Source organism: Lygodium microphyllum, chromosome 18, assembly GCF_053477565.2.
Source record: "Lygodium microphyllum isolate KBCC chromosome 18, Lygodium_microphyllum_v1.1.10, whole genome shotgun sequence".
Lineage (NCBI taxonomy): Eukaryota > Viridiplantae > Streptophyta > Polypodiopsida > Schizaeales > Lygodiaceae > Lygodium > Lygodium microphyllum.
The window spans coordinates 123,484,093-123,506,671 of NC_141152.1; the positions used below are offsets into that span (position 1 = coordinate 123,484,093).

The following is a 22,579-nucleotide window of genomic DNA, read 5'->3' on the forward strand; positions in this document are numbered from 1 at the left end:
GGGGGTTGGTAAGGGGGCAGGCAGGTGGCTAGGGGGAAAGGTGGAGCAGGGGGCGGGCGGGATAGACGCAAGGGGGGAGTAGGGCGGGGCGGGCCGGGGGGGGGGCCCAGGGGGCGGGCACTGGTCGGCGGGGGCGAGGTCAGCAGCCACAGGGCAGGAGGGGAGGATTGGCGAAAGGTGGGTAGGGGGGAGGTTGGGTGCAAGTGATAGTTCAGGTGGAGGCAGGGGGCAGCTTCATGACTCGATGGCAGGGAGTTTTTTTTCTCCACCATCTAATGATATATCTGATTAGCTGACCTTTTCTCAAAATCATCAGGAAGCACAACATCCATTCATGCCATGGATCCAATGGCTGTAACACAGGCAAAGGAGAGAACCTCTGAAGACTGTCCTGTATGGACGACCAAATGTCACTATATCCACGAGGCACCCTAAAGTATTGACGAATACGCTTGAAACAATAAAGACGGGGCTGCCCAGCAATAACACCGTCATGGACTATTTTCAATTCCAACCGAGCCATCCGATTAAACTTGTCTCACTGTAAATCTTTTTGTGGCCAATCCAACAACCTTGAGGAAGCCAATATTTCTCCTTGCAGCGAATTTTCCTCCTTACGAATATCAGGAGGGCGCCAAACTACAAAACGTAGCATCTCCTGCTAGGATGCAATCAAATGAGAAAGGAGAAAAGACTGGGAGACCTTAATAGGCCTCTTGGAATTAAGCACATGCCACCACGAAGCATAAATAACCATGCTACCATGAGAGATGCCTATTTTCAATGAAGAATTTAGCAATATCTGACCAATGATGACTCTTAATACATAGACTTTGCAAAAGGGATAGCCTCAAAGCGGCCATATGCAAATTAACATCCAACAAAGCTGGACCTCCCATTCTTTTCGGAGTAGTCATATATTGCCTTAAAATCCATACGTGACCCAAACGATTGCCTTTCTTTTTCCATAGCATGAATCTAATAGGCTGAACCAAATCCAAAAGGGACTTCTTAGTCCAAGGAAGCAACGACAGAAAGAACGAAATCATACTAATCATAATGCATTGAGCCACTTTTAGTTTGACATGTAGAGGCCAGCTTTGAGATTTCCAGTACATGAACCTATCATGAATATGAGAGGCCATCCAATCCAGCAAGGCACGGGGAGCTACCTCCACACCAATAGGATATCCAAAAGTATTTGGTTATATTGCTCCTTTGGATCACAATTTCATTCCAGCCCAAGGCCTGCAGATCATTCTTCGTACAGGAGAGAAGGGTAGATTTCTGAGTATTAATATGAAGACCCGATGCCAAAGCAAAATGATTCCATGCCACCATTGCCCGATTAACATTAGTGCGATCAGCCTTGAGGAACATAAAAGAATCATCTGCCAAAGATTGACCCAGAAGCTGGTCATTGCAGGAAAGAGATAAGCCAACTATCTCACCTTGAGTTGCCAAATTATCTAATAATGAGAGCATCGGGTGAGTTACCAAAGCAAATAACAAAGGGCTGAGAGGACAGCCTTGCTCAAGAGACCGAGATAAGGCAATTTCCTCCGTAATCCCTCCCTTAAGAGAAATACGAGCCACAACACCTTGACTAATGGTATCAACTAGAGAAATCATACGGGGATCAAAACCCATTGTAGACATTAATTGCCGCAAAAATGACCAGCTAACATAATCAAATGCCTCCTGAATATCCAGTTGAAGCATAACAACTTGCTGGCTAGAAGCTTTGGCATAATCAATTCCTAGTTGAACATTCAAAATGTTGTGCATTATATTCCGACCTTTAATGAAACCGTATTTATTGATGTGGATGAACAAGGTGTGGAAATACTTTTTGCAATCTGTTGGTAATAATTTTAGAAAAGATTTTATATAACGACCCCATGAGAGAAATGTGTCTCCATTGTTTCAAAGAGGTTGGAGAGGGAACCTTGGGCAATAACCTAATGACAACAATCTTTCAATTTGAAGGCATCATACCAGAATTCCACACTTGTTGACACAAGCGAGTTAATGGGTCCTTAAGGAGTTCCAATGGGCTGAAAATAGCTCATTAGGAAGCCCATCCTAGTCAAGACTTTTTCTTCGAGGCAAGTGGGACAGCACTTCTTCCACGTCATCTTTTGAAATATTAGCCTCCATTAAGTTCACCCATTTTGGTTTGATCTAATTACTAACGAGGTCACAAATATATGTTCGAGCAGAGAGAACAGCATCAGAAAGAATCTCTTGCGGACCCAACAAGGACCTATAAAAAGTCAACCGTCATCCAAATGATGGAGGCAGGATGAGTCACCATATCACCTTGCCTATCCTTTAAATTCACAATATTTTCCCGGGCATATTTATGATGTAGATGAGCAAAAAATTGATGAGTTTGACAATTATTATCATGTAAAGCTTCGGCTCTGGCCAGCAGTTTGTATTTTGTATATTCCTCTTCTTGAAGAGATTGAACCCTGCCTTTCCACCATTCAATGCATGTGAGCAGATCATCATGGGAATCCCCAGTCTGACACAGAGACAAGGAATGAGCCAATAAAGATTGGGCATGCTACAATTCAGCTCAAAAAGAGGAAGTGTGCTGAATATCATATTGTTGGGATAATGCTTGTGCATTATCCCTAAAAACTGCCCATGCTTCCATCCCTCTAGATAGGACCCTCGAGCTAAAAGAAGCTATCGGTTACTAAACACCTTCCAAAAACTAGTTTTGTGGCAGAAAAGATTGATTAAATCGAAGAGGCAAAGGAGCAAGGAGAGCCTTAAATGCATGAACAAGTCTGTGGCTCATTTCCAAGATCAAAGGGTAATGATCTCACATAACATGTTGTCTTTTAACCCACATATCAATGACTGCATGAAGAAAAGCGTCACTCTGACAAATGTAGATCCTTTCCAATCTTGCCCAGGTATTTGGATGCTGAAAAGAACAATAAGTATATCCGGCTTGTGATGGATACATCCAGGACCACATGTCCTGTTTCAAAGATACTGCTGCAAGAGCATCCCAAGCCTGTCGCTCAAGAGTATCCATAATGGAATGCTGAGAAGTGGCCTGATCCGTAGAAACACACGCATTAAAATCACCCATAAGAAAACCTTGATGAGCCGTGACAAGGTAGTGCAAGTCATCCCAAAGATGACGACGTTCCCTTGTAGTAGGAGCATACATGCCTTTAATACACAAAACCTCTCCCTCATAAATGATTTTCAGAATCACAAATCGGCCACGAGGGTCGTGTTGAGAAACCAACGATGGCTGCAGGGAGGATTTGACAGCCAACATAACTCCCGATTTATGCAGAGCTCGACTACTAAAAAAGACCGCATAATCCTTGTATACATAAGAAGATTCAGCCAAAGCGTGCTTTTTATGCTCCACAGCACAGAAAACATTCCAATTTCCAGCCAACATAACTTTCCACAATTGATATTGCTTGCTGCCCGAAGAAATACCTTTCACATTCCATAGAGCAATTTTCATGATTAATCACAAATGAGAAAAACTACTGAACCACCGCTTTTCCTTTCCCTTTTACATTAATAGCCTTGGCAGTCTGGAATCTCTCCATTTCACTTCGGATAACATCTACAATATTTGCCCTTTGCAAACCTGCAATTGAAGCACAGGAAGGAAACTGCAGTTGCTGGGAACGGAAAACACCCTGAGGAGGCACAAGCCTCCCACGTGCATTGAAGCGCAAATCAGAATCAAAAGTCCTTTTATCTTCCACTACCAGAGCACGCGAAGATTGAGGTTTGATATATAATCCCATAGCTTTGTGTTGAAAGGTCTAAGTGATTGGGGGCGGTGGAGGACAGGAGTGTTGAGAAACCCTTCACCCTTCACCTACAGTTTGCGTTTTTTGCGTTTCTGCGTTTTTTGTTTAGGGTTTGCAGCCCCAAAAAGGGGGTGCCATCCTAGACTAACTATGCCTATTTATAGGCCACTCTCTCATTCATTCACTACGGCTGACACATTCAGTCCGTCACCTCTTCTCTCCAGCCTCTCCGCTATCCTCACACCCCTTCGGGAGGACATTGCGGTTCGTGGTTCGTGGCTGTCTTCATCATCTTCCTTGTGCTACAACACCCTTATTCCCTTGTATCACATTCACTCCATGATTCAGATCTTCATCATTCCATTCATCAGAGTTTCGTCTCTCTTCTCTTCTCTTCTCTTCTACATGTTTGCCGAGTTCACTTCGTGTTTCTCCCCGCAAACCCTACTGTGTCGTTGGCACGTCATCTTTTGACATGGTATCAGAGCTAGATTTGCTCACCTAGCAGTGAAGATCCTCCACTCCAGTAAAGGCAAAGACCGATGGTGGGTTCGGCATCCACTTCTCTTTTTCTTCCGCTGCATCAACATCTCGTTTTTGCAGATTTCAGGTGTTTTAGCTTGCTGCCCATACCGCATTCGTAGAGGACATCTTAGTCGAAGCTGTCCATTGTTGTCTCCATTAGTTGGCACCTGATTTCCACTCCTCTTTACGTAGTTTGGAGCTGATTTCAGTCAGGCAATTGCTGTTCCTCTGCAGACCTGCTGCCGTACAGCCTGCCACGTCATCACAGTCTTGCTTTCTACGTTTTTAGTCTTTCTCTCTCCTATAGACTGTCCTGTCTTCGTTTTTAGTCTCTCTCCTGCAGGCTGTCTTGTCTGCGTTTTTAGTCTTTCTCTCACTTGCTGCGTGCGTTTTTAGTCTTTCTCTCTCCTCACCTGTGTTTTTCTACTGGTTGCAACCTCTTACTGCTGGTCGCATCCTCCTCCCATTGGCAGCTCACTTCCAGCCCTTCCACTATCTTCCCACCTCTTGAGGTGGACATTGCGGTTCGTACTTCATGCTGCCCTCACACCCCTTAAGGCAGACATTGCAGTTCGTGGTTCATGGTGGCTGAATTCTTCCTTCTTCAGCAAGGCACACTGGTATCCATGGCTTCTTTACCAATAGATGACTAGACTACCGGGTGCTCCTATTGTGGCATCACCAGACACACCACCAATGCTGCCCGACTTCGACCTTTGCTCCCCACCCCCCCAGAGTATATGCGTCTTCCACCAGGCACTCCTTGTGCCACCTCTCCTTTCTGGGCCACAGAGAACGTTCTGCATCGGCTATCAGAGCACTATGCCCAAGGCAATAAAACACATTCGATGTGCACTAAGTCCTTTCGAGCACATGGAGGATCGATTGGAGCTATGACCTCTTGGAGATCGTTGCAATTGTAGTGGTGGTCTTCTCCCACTTATTTTCAGGTATAGTGGCTTCCGCAACCTACGGAATTGCAGTCCACTCCATCGAGAGATAGTGATTGTTTGATACCGTCTCCTCATTAGTCCGCTCCTTCGAGAGACGGTGGTTGCTTGACTCCTTCCTCTTCTTTGGCTACCCAGTACGCTCCATTGAGAGACAGCGACTGTTGCCCATCTCTTGCTCATTTTGAGCCCCACCCTTCTCCACCCTCACTCAGGTTCGAGAGGCCACTTCTGGGTGCTTTCTGGCTTTCTCTTCAGCACCCCAGATACCTTCTTCGGCACGACCGGTGGCACTTTCTTCGTCATCAAACATTTCGGAGTTCGTGATTCATGAGTTTTTGGATTCCCTATCTACTTCAGAGGGAAATTTAGAGGGGGACGTTATTTCTTTGCCCTCAGAGGGGGCATCTACTTCTTCTTCGACTTCAGCAAGGACCCCTCCACCTCCCACCTCAGAGGGGGAACCTACTCCACATGAAGTTCTTCACCCATCCTCTACTTTCTTGGGGTGGCTGTCTTCGACCAGTCATCTCTTATACTGATACCCAGGATCTTCAAGTACCACCTAGATCGGGGCCTTAGAGGTTCAGCCGCGACTTGGTGACGAGGCCTTCGTATTCCTTCCAGCATGGATGCACGGAGCTAGTGGCTTCTCTCCCGAGGTTGTATTTCGGGTTCTCCAGTTCACTCTATCTACTAGTCTTTATTGTAGGTTCCCTTTCTAGTGGAAATCTTGGATCTTGTGATCCTCTACATCTTCTTCCTCCTCTTCTCTTCCTGCCTTAGTCACTTGGTTAGCATGGAGCCAACTCTCAAGATCGAGTACGGGCATATTCTTCTTGTTCTCGGCACCACACAAAGTCTGACATTCCTCCTATGCATTGCATGATTTCATCATCTATGTACTACGGCACTTGGGCAAGTGAACAATTTTCCCACGAGGGACACTGTCCAAGTGGTAGCTGTTGCATGAGCATTCTTCAGCATGTAGCATTGCATCTCCACCTCACTCTTCTCGTTCTCCTTTTTGGGCTTGGGACGGGGTGTTGAGAAATCCTTCACCCTTCACCCACAGTTTGCGTTTTTTGCATTTCTACGTTTTGCGTTTAGGGTTTGCAGCCCCAAAAAGGGGCACCATCCTAGTCTGACTATGCCCATTTATAGGCCACTCTCTCATTCATTCACTACGGTTGATTCATTCAGTCCGTCACCTCTTCTCTCTAGCCTCTCCACTACTCTCACACCCCTTCAGGAGGACATTGCGGTTCGTGGTTGGTGGTTGTCTTCATCATCTTCCTTGTGCTACGGCACCCTTATTCCCTTGTATCTTCATCATTCCATTCATTAGAGTTTCGTCTCTCTTCTCTTCTCTTCTCCATGTTTGCCGAGTTCACTCCGTGTTCCTCCCCGCAAACCCTACTATCTTGCTGGCACATGATCTTTTGACAAGGAGTTGAGTGAGAATCCTGTTTGGTATTACGACGAACCACAATGACCCAAGAATCCTCCTAAGGAGACAAATTCAGCCCACCCACAAACGAAGCACGCTCCCCACCAACATGGGAAACATCCTTCTTGCCTTCATCGCGACCATGTTGGGAAAGCTGTTCTGGATCAGCTACTTGCTTTTTGGATCCATAGGGCATTGCACTACCTCCATATTTTTGTTGCATTCCGAAACGAAATGGCCCACCTGGCCACATTTGAAACAATGTCTTGCAAAAGTACCCCATTTCAACTCATACACCCATCTTGTAACCCCAAAACCTCAAAATGAATTTATATTGGCGAGGTTTCCCTGTATCCCAAAGCATACATGCCCTATTTTGATTGCGGGAAGCCAGTTGAGGTTCCACCAAAACCTCCCCAAGTGTTCTCAAAACTAGAGGGAGAAGTCTCTAGAGATGTGCAGGGAAATCAACCACCTCTACCCAAATTGGGCATGCCTGTCTTAGCACCTCCTGAAACTGCAAGGCCTAAAGACATTGTTCTATATTACTCTAGCTGTTAAAAATTTCTCAATCACTACTCTAGATGATTTGGTTAAATTGGTCCTTTGGGTGGGGTTGTCCCTTGGTGGTCTTTTGGAGAAGAATCAAAGAAGTCTGACAAGAGCTGCAAAGTTAATACCAATGATTTAGAATCGCATGCAAATACCAAGATGGGGAGTACTAGTGAGGAGCAGGACTTGAGGAAACAAATAGGGCCACAAAGTCCAAAAAGGAGGGAAATATTGAAATCCTTAGAGGGTGCTCCCAAATTATCTACTAGAACCCTTGTGTTCCAAGTCTAACAATTCCAGACACTTGGCAACAAATTGTGGTATGAACCAATGATGGTGTGGAATCTATAAAAAGACTCACACCCATAATAATGACATGCGTAGAACAAAATACACAGCCAACTAGCTGGGGCAACAAGGAACATGGATGAGTGCTCCCACAAAATGGAACACACTAGTGATGTTTAGTATCGCAGCACCAATGGTTTTGTCTGCTCAGCAAGGTCAGCCTCCATGTGGCATGTAGTAGGGACACCACAACCAAGGAAGATGAGATTGTGGAACCCTTGCCCTTGTAGCGAAACGTGCTTCTTTTTTCATGTAGAAAGAACACTTGTATCATGAATGCTTGGATGCATAGGCTAATGATGCTCAAAAGTAGTAGAACGATAAAGGAAAGGCTCCCCTACCTTTGATCAGAATAGTTAAAATCGGAGAGCTTCTCAATTGTAGTCAATGTGAGTATCCACTCTGGAAAGAGAGTGAAGAAATGTTTAGAAGAAAACCCTATTGTTGTTATTTGGACTAAGAAGAAATTTTAACAAGGATAGATTGGTAGACATAAAACTAGACTAATAGCTAAAGGATTTGCTCAAGAATATGATATTGATTATGAAGAGAGTTATACACCTATAGCCAAGTGAGATCCATCAAATTGTTACTCTCTTTAGCTGCTCTTGACAAGTGGAAATTATGGCAGCTAGATGTAAAGAATGCCTTTCTCAATTGATATCTTGACGAAGGGGTCACATGCAACAACTAGAAGGCTATGTTGCAAGTGCTAAAGAGCGTGTGGCTCACATTTGATATGCAAGCTAAAAAAGATGGGAAAAAGCAAGAAGGTAACTATGCATCCAGTAGTAGAAACAATGATGATAGAAGTGAATGGTTGTTTGCTATGCAGGTATGGATTGAAGCAAGCTCCAAGAGCTTGGTAGTATGAAAGAATAGATGACCGTCTAAAATAGCAAGGATTTTAAAAGAGTAATTCTAAACATACTCTGTATTACAAGATTAAAGAAATACAAAAGAGTAATGTTGACCATACTCTCTATTACACGATTAAAGGAAATGATATTGTACTTGTTTTTCTTCATGTAGATGATTTGATTTTGATAAGAATTAGTACACGACGTAAAGTCTCGGTGGTAGTTTGGTTTGTAGCATGGAGCTAGCCACGATGTGAAACTCACGTCCATTTCAAGTTTTAGATGACCTCACTGATGGATAATATGGCACCGCAAGCATTGGTTGAAATCCTAAGCCTACAGGTTGATGTAGAAAGATGTTCCACTGGTGGATGCTACCTTGCTGCCCTATTCCAGGTAGCTGCCCTATTCCATAAGCATTCCTTTTGGTTAGCTTTTGAATCTAGTTTTACCATTTTAGAATCATTTGCTAAAGATTTTGCAACCCAACATTCCTATATCTCTAGTGCTAGAGGTGATGGTTTCAACAATGGCCATAGTGGTAGATCTGATCCAACAACCCCAAGAATTTAGGTTTGGTGTCAAAGTCAGATTATCAAGAATGTTTTGTTGGATAGTGGTTCGGATGTTAACATTATCATAGTACCCACCTGTTGGGAGTTCAATCTCAGATTGGGAGCTAGCCCCATTCTTGGTACTGATGACAAATCAATAGTGGATACAACCTTTGGGTGTACTCTGCTCTTTGGTGATCGAATTAGCAAGCATTCCCTTTTTGGTATCTTTCACTATGGGGATCCCTCCTAGCCCCCTTCACAGAGAGGAACTAGAGGAGGCTTTCTATACATAGGATGGGCAGAAATGCCCGGGGGAGGATGGTCTCTCTAAGGCCTTCTTCACTACCTACTGCGAAGTGGTGAAGGACCCCCTATTGAGGGCCTTCAAGGAGATTTTCACTTCAGGATAGATGCCAGGGAGTCTCTTGGCAGGCCTCATTAGTCTTTTCCCCAAAGGGGGAGACTGGTTGGAGCTCTCCCAATGGAGACCGATCATCTTATTGTCAGTGGCCTATAAGGCACCAGCAAAGATGATTGGTAGGCGACTATGCCCCGTGCTTACGGATATCATCCATGACACACAGACAAGCTTTGTCCCGGATAGGAGCATCCTTGACAATGTATTTACCTTCTTTGAGGCGACAGAGTGGGCTCATCATAGTGGGCAGAGACTGGCCGTACTACTCTTGAATTTCGAAAAAGCTTATGACAGGGTGGACTTGGATTTTCTAGAGGGCACCATGGTGAGGTTGGGTTTCCCCCATGTTTGGATTCGCGGGGTCTCCATCCTTTACAGATCGGCCATCAGCAGGGTTCTCATAGGTGGAAGGCGAGGGGAGGAGTTTTTGCTCGAGAGATTGGTTCGACAGGGCTGCCCCCTGGCCCCATAGCTGTTTCTACTCTTCGCAGAGGTGATGTCTCACTTCCTCAGGTCACATGTGAGTGGATCACACGGCCTGCGACTTCCAGTGAGGGAGGAGACTGAGTTGCTAGACTTAGAGTATGCAGACGATATAGCCCTCTACATAGAGGACGGTGAGTTGATGCTGGAGAGAGTGAGGCTGGCTCTTGACGTGTTCTACTTTGCAGTGGGAGTGAAAATCAAGTGGCGAAAGTCGGTTGGTTTTCTCATAGACTCGGACTCCAGCACGGAGTGGGGCGTCCACCTGGGATTTAGATGGGTGAGCAGAGGGCAGACCGTCCAGTATGTAGGGTTCCAGGTGGGACTCGACATCACTCCTGCCCAACAGTTTCTTCTTGTCCTGGATTCTATTCGGAGGAAACTCACCTATTGGAGCACGGTTCGCTTTTCACTAGCTGGACGAGCCATGGTGGTTAACCAGGTCCTCCTAGCGACGGCCTGGTACATTGCCTCATGTTGGTGCTTTTCCTAATTGTGTGTAGTGCAGCTTCGCCGCCTAGTGCAGAATTTCCTTTGGTCAAGGTTTGATGGTTCCAGGGATTCCAGGGCCAAGGTGGCATGGGCGACCATCATATGACATAGGTCAGAGGGAGGGCTTGGGATCATAGACCCAGAGTATCAGAGTATGGCCCTCTTGGGCAAGCTAGTTGTCCGCGGTCTCACACCAGGGGGGCAGACCTGGAAGGTCCTATTGCAGGAGTGCCTTCAGGATTGTAGACCGAGGCTTGGCGGGGAGTTGAGGCCATCCCTGAGGTGGATCTTCACGTTTGCCCAGATCACCTTTCCTTCGCAGCTTTCTCCGCGTGTGGAAGGGCCTTTGAAAGGCCCTAACCTAGAGCCCCGGAGGCTGCCAGGAGGAAATAGACCGTCAGTTGGTGATCTGGAACTCCCAAGTCAAAGATCGGGAAGGGGCATAGATAGGTGAATCCCCCACATCTAGTGGGCTGGGTGGGAGGCCGCCGACCCGCCTTGTACCATCACGACATGGTGGAAGGTGTACAGGATGGCAGACGAGGAGGTGTTACAGCGGGTATTAGGCTGCCAGAGAGGAGTGGAGTTGAGGAGAAGCAGATAGACACATCAATACCTCTGGAGTGGCTTGCTCCCTTGATACAAGAGCCGATAGAGCTCGGGGAGGTATGGGCAGCTAGGCTTTCACCAGCAGGCATCCCCCTTTAGGTGGCAGGTAGATTGGGTGGTGCCCCGCAGGGGACTTTCTTCATTGTTCAGGAGGGGGGACGTCTGGCCCTTGACAGAGGGTAGCAGGATGAGAGGATTGCTGCCCTTTGGTGGAGGAGGATTTGGGTGGTGGGCCTTCAAGGGAAGACATGGTGATTGGACCTCTATGTTTTTTGGAAGGAGCTTAGGGACTGGCTCCTTTGGATCTGGGAGGGTAGGCCACTTGATGAGCTGGAGTGGGATCTAGGAGAGTGGCTATGACCGGCCTCTGCGGTCGCTAAGAAGGCACTCAGGTTCCTAGAGTACACTGCCAGGATTGGCAGACATGTACTGATGCAGGAGGATATGGACTAGGCACTGGGCAGACATTGGGCGGAGCACAACATCACGGAGCACTTCTGACGGACCTTTGGCGCCGCCTATGGGATAGTTGGAGGCTGAGGAGGGTGTCGTATTTCTTGTGGCTAGTGGCACATGGAGGCTTGGCGGTGGAAAGTTGGCTTGCCCAGATGCATGAGGAAGATTGTAAGTGCTGCACACATCAGGCTCTGGAAACCCCGAAGCACTGCCTTTGGTCATGTGAGGAGGTGCAGCTCGTGTGGAGAGGAGCATGCCGCATCCTTCGCCGTATAGCACCCTGCCTTGGATGTATCTCATGGGGAGTGTTTTGTTGGCAGGCAGTCAGGCAGGGCCGTCACCTTTTGTATGAGGCCGGGATGCAGGACACGATATTCATTATCGAGGCAGGGTCATGCGTAGTGGTCGGTTTGGAGGCTCTACCCATCCGCCAGGTACTGGAGCCCACAGCAGACCACTCGGAGATATGGGAGATCATAGGAAGTCTTACTGGATGGCATATCTGGAAGGCGCGGTGTTAGGAGGCCTTCGGCGGAGAGAGACTTTCAGCACATGCGACCTTAGCAGAGCTCTGGACCTCCATCATCCACTCCCTCGGCGGCCGATGGGACCAGGTGGAGGGTGAGTCCAGGGCTCCTGAGGATCTCCGAGGTTACTTCATGCGCAGTTGGGGTGGCTAGGGTCTATTCTTCGTGATGCAGGTAGGCAGCCCCAGTTGGCGATATACACCCCCCAAATGGCTTCTTGCCCCCATCCCCCCTAGACCACTTTGAGAGGCTTGTATACATGATGTGTTGGTGACTTTGCATCAGCTCGAGCTAGTCTGTTGAGCATGAGCACTCTGTTGTAATCAGTTTTTTGAGTAATATAATCAGCCACATTTTACTTGCAAAAAAAAAAAACCTGTAACTTGTCTTGGAGCATTCCAGCTCCAATGGGTGGCCTTCTTTTGTGGCCTATATGAGAACTACTAGATCATAGTCGCCAAGCCAAGATGTTAGTAACTTACCATATTCAACATGTATGTGTGGTGTTCTAGGTTCTTTCATGCTGGTGGCCTTCTTTTGTGGCCCCTATATGAGAACTTCTAGATCATAGTCGCCAAGCCAAGATGTTGGTAACTTACCATATTCAACATGTATGTATGGTGTTCTAGGTTCTTTCGTTATTTGTTTGGTGTTCTAGGTTCTTCCATGTATATCCGGTGTTCTAAGTTCTTTCATGCTGCAATGGTGTTGCTAAGCCAAGGTGTTGATAACTTACCATATTTACCATGTATGTTTGTTGCAGGGGTATCATCAATGTTTTGTGTTGCAATGGTGTTGTTAAGCCAAGACGTTGGTAACTTACCCTTGCCAAGGGTGTACGTAGGGGCTCTTGTTGAAGGTTGGATATAGACCGGGCCACCACCTTCCAAGTTACTTCTTAACACCTTGGTATCCTTAGAACTACCAGGCACATTGCTAGTCATCCTTTGAGAATAGGGTGAAAGAGTTTTGGAGGGACTAAGGTGGTTAGGGAAACAATGATGGCAATGCACAAAGAACTTTGGAGGTGGCTTGATTGTGGGTTTTGTTGAGGAACCTCGGTTGACCATAGTTTTGCCAGAGCAAGTGATTGGCATGCAGAGAACAAGTCTAGAAAGCTAGACCAGAGCAAGTGATTGGCACGCAGAGAACAAGTCTAGAAGGCTAGACCAGGGCAAGAAGATGGCACCCTATGGTAAGATTGCAAAAAATCTTGATCTGTAGTGGCTTTGAGTGTGTCAAGCTTGCACTGAGCAGTATGCTCTCTTCTTTGCTATCAGAGCCTCACTAGAGTGGAGCTTAGGCAATGCTACAACAAAGTTGAAATGTGTGTGTACGAGGCAAGCCGAGAGTGCGAGCAGAGAGTGCTGGACTGTGCAGAGAATGTCATGTGATGGGAGCGTAGAGCCTCATTACAATGGAAGCCCTTGCACAAGATGCAATTTTCTCTGGAGGAAATGAACACTGAGGGTGGAAACCTAGAAGGACGATTGAAAATGGATGAAATATGTGAAATATCATTTCCATAATGATAGGCTCCCAAATAGACGAAAATGGCCAGAGCTAATGAGGAAGGGGATGTATCCAAACTGTGGTCAAATGGATGAGCTCTCAGTGTCCCTTACTGACTCGATACTGCAAAAGAAAAAAAGATTGAAATCTACCTTGCTGAAGTATGTTCCTGCTAGAAGTCTGTAAGAGTCTAAATCGTACCTTGAAATTGTTTACTAGTCTTACATGCAATTATCATGCACCATGTGCCTTAAGGCAATCCTTTAGATACCACATTTTATTCATTCAAATGCATGTGCTTCGTTGTTTCTATGTTGTGTACGTAGCTTGTCATTGGGAACAAGAATAATGTTTGTCACAAGTATGGTCATATACTAAATGGAATGGTCATGAACATGAATCTAGCTTGCAGATTATTGCTATCGAAAATTGATGTACCTTAACACAGAGGCCCATAAAGACAAGCCATATAAAGGTAATTGGTTTTTTCATCTGGTTTGATTGGTGCAACATTGACGAGAGCATGAATGACAGTTCTCTATACATTGGAAATCTGGGAACATGTTCAAAAAAATTAACGTTAAAGAAGGGAGCTTACAATAGGTTATATTCCGATAAAGTATGGTTAAGCAGTCTAAAATATCAGCTTGGAGCAGCAAATGCATTGGGTTGGCAGTTCCGTGTTGTGATGGCAGTCACATGTATGGAGTCAAATTTTTTCATGTCCTATGGAGGACCTCTATAAGGCTGATCAAGTTTTGGGTGATGCAAAATATTCATTTGCATTTTGTGTTAAAAGATGGGCAGTGGATGTGTGTGATAGACTTTGTGTTGTTGTAACAGGATTCAGTGGGGTTTCTATGCTTCAAGGCCGCACAATGCACTGTTTGCTGTGAGGATCATGGTGAAGATCCTGCCCTTGAGAAGTTATGCCGACATTTCTTCTGACCTCAATTGAACAAGACGTTCTCTTCTAATCTCTTAAAAAAGGTTGGGTGATACCTTGCCTATGATGGAGATAGAGGTGCAGAGGAAGTTAAGGAGCTTGAGAGAGAGTGGAGAATGAGAATGATAAGAAATGATGAAATGAGCCAATATGGAAATAGAGGTGCAGAGGAAGGTAAGGAGTTTGAGAGAGAGTGGAGAATGAGAATGATAAGAAATGATGAAATGACCCAATATGTGAATCCTATGCAATCAAATACTGAAATCGGTAATGCAGTATACATAGACTGTGGAGCCTATAAATAGGCCACAGCATGAGAACTTGCTGACCTGATCTGGGAGGCAAATTACTGACCTGATCCAAAGGGTGATGAAGGTCCAACCTACAATGGTTTCCCTAACACAAGGAAACATCTCCTCCTCCTCATGCACTTTTAAGTCACCCTGTAGTGTCATCTCCCATGAAGATTGTGAAGTATCTTTATCCAAATTGTGGAGAGTCTCTACAGTGGATAAATCCTGTAGATTGATAGCATAGCTCCATCTTGCACTCCAGATGAACCAAGCAATAATGGTGCTAATCATCTCCTATCTGTGACAATGTCTCTTAATCCACACTTTTTACAGAAATGCAGCTTGGTTATCTTGCTCATGTGCTGTCCAGAGCTAAGAAAATGCAGGCTCCCCTGGAAATCCTCATATCCACAGGCTGGGCATCAGTTAGACTGGCACTACTAGTCCTAAATTGCCTATCACATGGACTCTTTTGTGCCATAGAAAACCAACTTGAGGGCTCCCTCCATACCTTATGGGCTCTGTACAATAGCATAAATAGTGCCTCTAGGCCTTCTTTGGCTCATGGCATGTAGCACAATCTGTAGGAGCCATGTCGGAACCTACCCAAATGGGAACTTCCAAGATTCTATGAACAATCAACCATAGGAAGATATTCCTTGGCCTATGGGTGTCAGGTAATCTTCTCCAACAGTCTGCCAAGAAGACAGGCAAGATGCCCTATCTGACGCAATGCTATAAGTAGTGGCTGGTACTGCTCTGATCTTGCTCATCTGGAACCTTGTCCGATGAAATTTTCAAAGAAGGAGACATCTCTAAGTTTGTCTTGGAAAGGGTCACTCCAAACTGACTCCTGTGGATCCCTTGGTTAATTGTTACAAGTCCTATGGATTTTGGATATGCAACATTGGGCAGCCAGAGTGGCAACCTTACGAGGGTTTCATGTGGGTTCCCTGTGGGACTCCAGTCAGATATCTTGGATGCCATGTGGGGATAGACATTACCTCAGAGCAGCAGTTGGCACCTCTCCTCTTGAGCATCAGACATAAGCTTCTCCATTGGAGCTTGGTGAGACTCTCACTAGCATCAAGAGTATTGGTTGCCAACTAGGTTCTTCTAGCGACCATGTGGTACATCCCTTCTTGTTGGGCATTCTCCAAGTAATGCATGAGCTATGTGAAGTGCCTTATCAAGAAATTAATTTGGTTGAGATGAGGCAAGAGTATAAAGAAATACTCATATACAGAATACAAACATAATTGTATGACAAACACACAGAGATTGATAAAGAAACATAGTTAGAGTTAGGGTTAACATAGAGACAATGAACACAGAAGATAATGGAATTGAATAATGAATGAATAGATACAATGCTTAATGCAGTAAACATAGTATGGAAGGTGAAAACCCACTCTCAAACTCCATGTCTTGAGGACCAAGGTGAAGAGTATGAGTAGAAGAGTGTGTTGTACTTTGATGGATCCCAAGATGCAGCAGGCAGTCTCCCAATGTGGCTGGCAGCAGCAAATGTAGCCTAAATGCTGGATCAAATGGGCAGTAGTGTGCAGAATCTGCAAATGCAGAGCAGGCTGATGATGTGGCAGCTGTACGGATGGGCTGATCAGCAAAAGAGAGGCCAGCAGATGTCGACGATAGGAGGCTGGGTCGCAGTAGGGAGTGCAAAATTCAACAGTTTTTCTGACGCCAGCACAGGGAGGCAGAGCTGAGAAGACACTATAGCAGCTCAGGATGATCAGCAGACAGAAAACACAGGCTATGATAGTCTTTGGCAGTAGTCACCTGGCTGGACAATAGGTTGGATTACTGGTAAACAGTTTCAAACAGTAGTAGAAGGCTGGGTAGTAGGCACCAAATGGTAGACATCAATGATGGACAGCTCCAGCTGATTAATCCTCCACCTACAGGGTGTGGATAGGAGTGGAGAGGCACCTACAAGTTGCAGAAGTGAGATTGAGGCTGAATGGTGGGCAGCTTATCTAATTATAGAAAGTTTGGGTCCTCCCGAATAGGGCTTGTGCTTATGGGACATAGGCACTCTATAGGAACACATTTCTTTTTTAATAAAAATGTTTAATTCATTAATTAAGCTCGTTTTGGGGCTGTTTTAAGAAGCTAATGTATTTTTAGCTCAGTATCCCCTCTTAGGTATGAAATTGGAACTGAAAGGCATTATACCAGCCCAAGCCCATATTTGCTTGTGTTTTCTCTAAGGCATCCTACCCTAAAGCAACTAAGGCATTGGGCAAAGGGTGCACATCGGTTGTCAAGTGACCTACCAAGACTACAAAGGTGATGGTTATCTTAGCAAGGGAGCCCAAGTGATCACCCTGAAGATGCTAAGGCATTGGAAAAATGGTGCTTTTTGGTTGCCTAGTGGCCTATCAGGACCTAAAAGGCAGATGGAATCATAGTGGGCTTTGGTCATTCTCTTTTGAAGAGCTTTTAACCTTGATTTGATTTAGCATTAAGTGTGGGTTTTCAATCAGTTTTCGTTCTATTAAGTGATCTATGCCGTGAGGGGAGAATAAAGGGAAGGTTAGACCCAAGATTGCCATCACAAAACACACAAGCTATTCTGGCCACCATTGGGTGTTGATGATGAAGAGTGCTATGGAGGGTATGAATGGAAGTAAAAATGATAGGTGGTCGCAAAAGTGAGATTGCCATGTGCAATGCCGCGAATATGATGGATCCACAATTGACCACTCTTTTTGAAAAGGGATAAATGCAGACAAATGCATGTTTACAAGAATAGAATGCCAATGCATGGGGTTATGCAAGAGGCAATGCAAATCATCATGCTCATTTAAAATGCTATGCAATGGTGCTACTTGGACAATGTCCTCATAGGGGGATTGTTCACTTGCCCAAGTATTCTTTTACGATCATAGTCATCCAAAGGATGTGGAGAAAGATATAATATACAAATAATAAGTTTCTTAAGCAATAATTGAATAATTGAACCAAAATCCTATCACCCTCAAGAGAAGAAAACTACCCTTTCTCAATGTGGAAGGAGAAGTTAGAGAGAATCACCCTCTCTCCATCAATTTGTAGCATGGGAAGGTGCTCAATCTCAAGTTTTCCCACAAAAGATCTATATTGTGCTCATTGAAGGGCTAACCGAGGGAATGCTTAGAAAGCTTCACAATGGGATCAAGAGGCATGGCCACAAGTCGTGTCTGATCAGTGTAATATTGCTCAACCAATTGAAGGATGTACTTTTTCCGTGACACAAATCAGATTGAACTAACTCCATCCTCAAGAAATAGGACAATTGATAAGATCAAACCAAGGTAGAACAAAGTTGGGCTTTTATATCCACTATGGTAGCAAAATTTGAGCCTATGATAAGGAAATCATCAACATACAAAGGGAGTTCTCTAAGGGACCGCTATAATGGCATTGGTCGAGAATGTACATCGAAGTGTTTACATCCTCAAACCAAAGGCACTTAGAAAGCTCTACTACTGCAAACAACATAGAGCGTGCCATATTCACCACAGTCCGGTTCCTTCACTCTACGACTCAAATAGTCATCCACTATCAACACAGTTGCATTAGTACCACGTACGGATTAGTTCATTCCGTACGGTTTGTACCGTACCGTATGATACGTATCCGTACCAATTGCTGTGAAAAAACATGCTATTTTTGGCCTATGAAGACTAGACCACACAATATCTTCCAACTCCTAAGCCTTATGTTTATTATCATAATTTCAAGGCTCTCTTACTCGCTCTCTCCCAACTTCCAAGATGAATATGCAATTCCAAGCGCATCCCTCCCCCCTCTTTTTTTTTCGTAAAAGGTAATTGTATTAATTACGAAAAAGTACAAGATTACATGATTACACGAGTACAAGAGACACGAGGGCCGTAGGCCAACGTGTGGGAAATCCCCAAACTAGTATACTAGAAAAGCTACACCAATCATGGCAAGGACCCAGAGGCAATTGCCAAATGCCAGGAATGCAAATCCTCCCGAGGGAGCAAGTCAGAGTGGCTGATGAGATCTAGCTGCCAATGCAAGAGCCCTTTAAGCCTTGCAATATGTCGCGGTACATTAGAGGCCGAATCAAAGAGAAAAGCATTTCGGGTGGTCCAAATGTGCCAGCATCCCCAGTATCTGAAAAAGGGAAATAAGATCTTCATATGTAACTGTGGCGGCGTGGGATACTTTGGGCGCACAAAAACCCAATCAAAAGGAGTCAGTGAGGGCCCCACCACTGTGCGCCAGATTTGGGACAAGAGAGACCAGATATTCTTGGCGAGCGGGCAAGAAAGAAAACGATGTCTGGCCGATTCCGCCGTAGTGGTACAGAAGAAACAATTGCCATTCGAGATTCGACGCTTGGAAAGGGCCGAGGCAAGAGGAAGACCACCAATCATTACCCGCCACAGAAAGACCTTGCATTTGAAAGGTGCCCTATTCTGCCATCCCTCCATCAGCGTTGCCTGCCACCATGACAAGGATTTCCGCAGGCCCCAAACAGTATTAGCTGTCACACCCAGCCATTGGTGATCTTTAATAAGAAGATGATACACCTGATTAGTAGAGGCCTTTTCCAGAGTCAACCGGCCTGCAAGGTCCCAATCCTGCCAAGGGCGATCCATAGCCAGGGCAGGAAAGGGTTGCCTACCCTGAAGTTCCGACGAAAGCTTCTCCCATAAATCACGGTATCCGCGCGGGATCCTGAAAAGTCTCCTAGCGGTCCGAAACGATGCGAGGACATTGCGAGTAGCAAGGGTAGCATCCGCAATCGAAGTCACACCCAAACGGGCCATGCGATTAAATCTTGGTCTGAGCTGATGTTTATCTTCCCATGAAAGTAATCTGGATACTGCCAACAATTCCAGTTGGAAAAAATTAGTCTGCAAGTGATCCCCTACAGGATGCCAACGGGTCTTTTGGAGCACCACTTTCCAAGATCTGACCAAGTGCTGTAACAAAGAGGAAGAGGGACTGGAAAATTGAGAGTCAGCATTAAGGACATGCCACCATGAGGCCCGAAGCCGTGTATTGCCCTGGCGGAGCCCGCTATCCTCAAGAAAATAACGGGCTATGATGGTCCATGGGTGATGATCCGCACACATGGCACGAAAAAGAGACCAACGAAGAGCCAGCATATGAGTTTCTGCATCCAAAATAGCTCCACCACCCATGCGCTTAGGGGTACATGCATGTGACCATGAAATCTAGGAAATGCCTGCCTGTAGTGAATCTTTCTTCCATAGCATGAAATGAATGGGATGGGTGAGAGCCTTCAAAGTAGTGGGCGTCCATGGCAGTAATGGCAGGAAATACGTCAGCATTGGTAGCATAATTGTCTGAGCCACTTTGAGGCGGACATGGAACGGCCAGGCTTGCGACTTCCAATACATAAACTTCGCGGTCAGTTTTTGTGAAATCCACTCCAGCAGGTCCTTTGGCTGTACATCCACCCCCAATGGGTATCCAAGATGCCTGACAATGGAGCCACGGGAAACCACCTGGCCCTGCCAGCCTAACGACTGTAAATCCGGCTCCGTGCAACTGAGAATGGCCGACTTAAAGGCATTGATGCGAAGACCAGAGGCTTGACCAAAGAGCGTCCAAACATCTAATGCCTTGCGAATGTTGTCCCTGTCCGCCTACAAAATCATAAAGGAGTCATCAGCCAAAGATTGGCTAATGAAGTGCTGCCCCAAAGGAAGAGATAACCCTGCCAGCTGGGCAGAAGCCGCCATGGAGGATAACATTGAAAGGGCCGGGTGAGTCGCGAGGGCAAAGAAGAGAGGGCTCAAAGGGCAACCCTGTCTGACCGAGCGTGCAAGGACAAATGGCTCTGTAACCCCACCATTAAGCATAACTCTTGAAGAAGCCTCAGTACTGATGGTGTAAATCAATCGAGACATCCAGATACCAAAGCCCATAGCAGACATAAGATCGGCAAGGAAAGACCAGTCCACACAGTCAAATGCCTTTTCCAGGTCCAATTGAATCAAGACCACTTGCTGATTGGAGTGCCGCGCATAGTCAATAGCCATTTGCACATTTAAGATATTATGCAAAATGTTGCGGCCCTTAATGAACCCATACTGGAGAGGATGCACAATAGCTGGAAGGTGCTTGTGAAGCCTATTTGCCAGTACTTTGGAAAAGATTTTATACATCGCGCCCATCAACGAAATCGGTCTCCAGTGTTGCAGCTTTGATGGCGAAGGGACCTTGGGAATCAGTTTGATAAGGCCTTCTTTCCATGAAGAAGGCATGACCCCTGTTTCCCAAACCTGCTGAAACATGACCACCAAAGGCTTTACCAACTGCGTGGCCGAGTGCTCAAAAAATTCATTAGTGAGACCATCCCAACCAGGACTTTTATCCTTAGGCAGGTGCAACAAGACATCCATAACCTCCTCTTCGCAAATATCCGCCTCCAAAGTGGCTTGCATATCAAATGGAACCTGCTGGTGGACCAGATGATAGAAGACCGAGCGGGCATGCATAACCTGGTTGGACGGCAAGGAAGAGGAACCAAAAAGATCCATAAAATAATTTCTGCACATATCGATAATGGTCTGTGGATCAGTGACCATGCGATCGTCCGAATCCTGGAGTCGCGTCATGTTTTCGCGGGCCGGAGAAGCATGCAAGGCGCGAAAGAACTTATGAGACTGGCAGGCACTATCTTGCAAGGTGTCAGTCAAGTTTTGCAGCTTGGCTTGCTGATAAGATTGCAAGCTAAATACTTGAATAAGATGGGCCAAACGCCTCTCCAGGGACAGTAGAAAATCATCATCTGGGGAGCTCAGGAGCAAGGAACGGACCAAGGCTAATAAGTCCTCTGCTGCATGTCGACGACGGCGACAAAGAGAGGCATTATGAATCCCATACTGCCGAGCAACCCGCTGCACATTAGAGAGCAGGCGTGCGAACGAAGCCAAGCCCTCAGAGGCGAAGTCCAATAAGAACCTCTCAATCAATTGCTGCATATAACCCTGAAAAATTGGATGCTTCAAATAAGAGGAATTGAAGCGTAAAGGGAGCTTATTCAGCAACTGTCTAAAAGGTGCAATGGGTTGTGCCCGCATCTCAAGCTGGAGGGGGAAATGATCTGACAACGCATATTGCTGCAAGACCTTCATCTCCAGCATCTCGGGAAGAAAATCATCCCCCTGCATGATATACATTCTGTCCAGTCGCGACCAGGCGAAAAGTGAAACCTGAAACAGAAGGGTGAAGCCACGACCAAAGATCTTGCTTAAGTACGTGCAAAGCAAAGGAGTTCCACACCCGGCTTTCTGGCATATCCATGACCGAATGCCCTGAGGTGGACTGAGAAGAGTCAATACACATATTGAAATCTCCCATAAAAAATCCCCTGCGACCAAGTGCCATGGAGCCCTGCAAAGTCGACTATAGATCCCGTCGGGATGCGGGATCATTCGGAGCATAGAGCCCCAGCAACCATAAAATCTCTCCTTCAAATAAGACTTCGATCACCAGAAATCGGCCGTGCACATCGTTTTTAACAAGAACAAGCTGGTATTTCTCATGGACAATCATCAGCACGCCCGAGTAGTGCTTAGCAGGTGTCCCTGCATAAAACAGACGGAATCCATGGCAATCCACAATTTTTCCTGCCTCACCATGACTTTTGTGCTCCACTGCACACAATACATCCCACTGGTTCTCATGCAAGACAGACCACATGGTATGTTGCTTATGGCGAGAGCAAATGCCTCGCACATTCCACGTGGCAATCTTCATATATTTTCAAAAAAGGAAGTCAGGA

At 45.8% G+C, this 22,579-nt stretch overlaps 1 protein-coding gene across 17 annotated transcripts in view; it reads left to right on the forward strand.

Moving 5' to 3' along the window:
• LOC148021332 (uncharacterized) overlaps positions 1-22,579 on the forward strand; it is a 293,723-nt gene that overhangs the window by 64,559 nt on the left and 206,585 nt on the right. For 15 of the 17 annotated variants that reach the window (XR_015694538.1, XM_087698141.1, XM_087698124.1 and 12 more), the window contains one exon: positions 13,948-14,017. The exons of the other annotated variants lie outside the window; for them this stretch is intronic. Coding sequence is in view for 14 of the 15 variants with exons in the window: in XM_087698141.1 (XP_087554267.1) it covers positions 13,948-14,017 (70 nt within the window). In the remaining variant the exon portion in view is untranslated. The remainder of the gene's footprint in view (positions 1-13,947; positions 14,018-22,579) is intronic. 17 annotated transcript variants of the gene reach the window in all.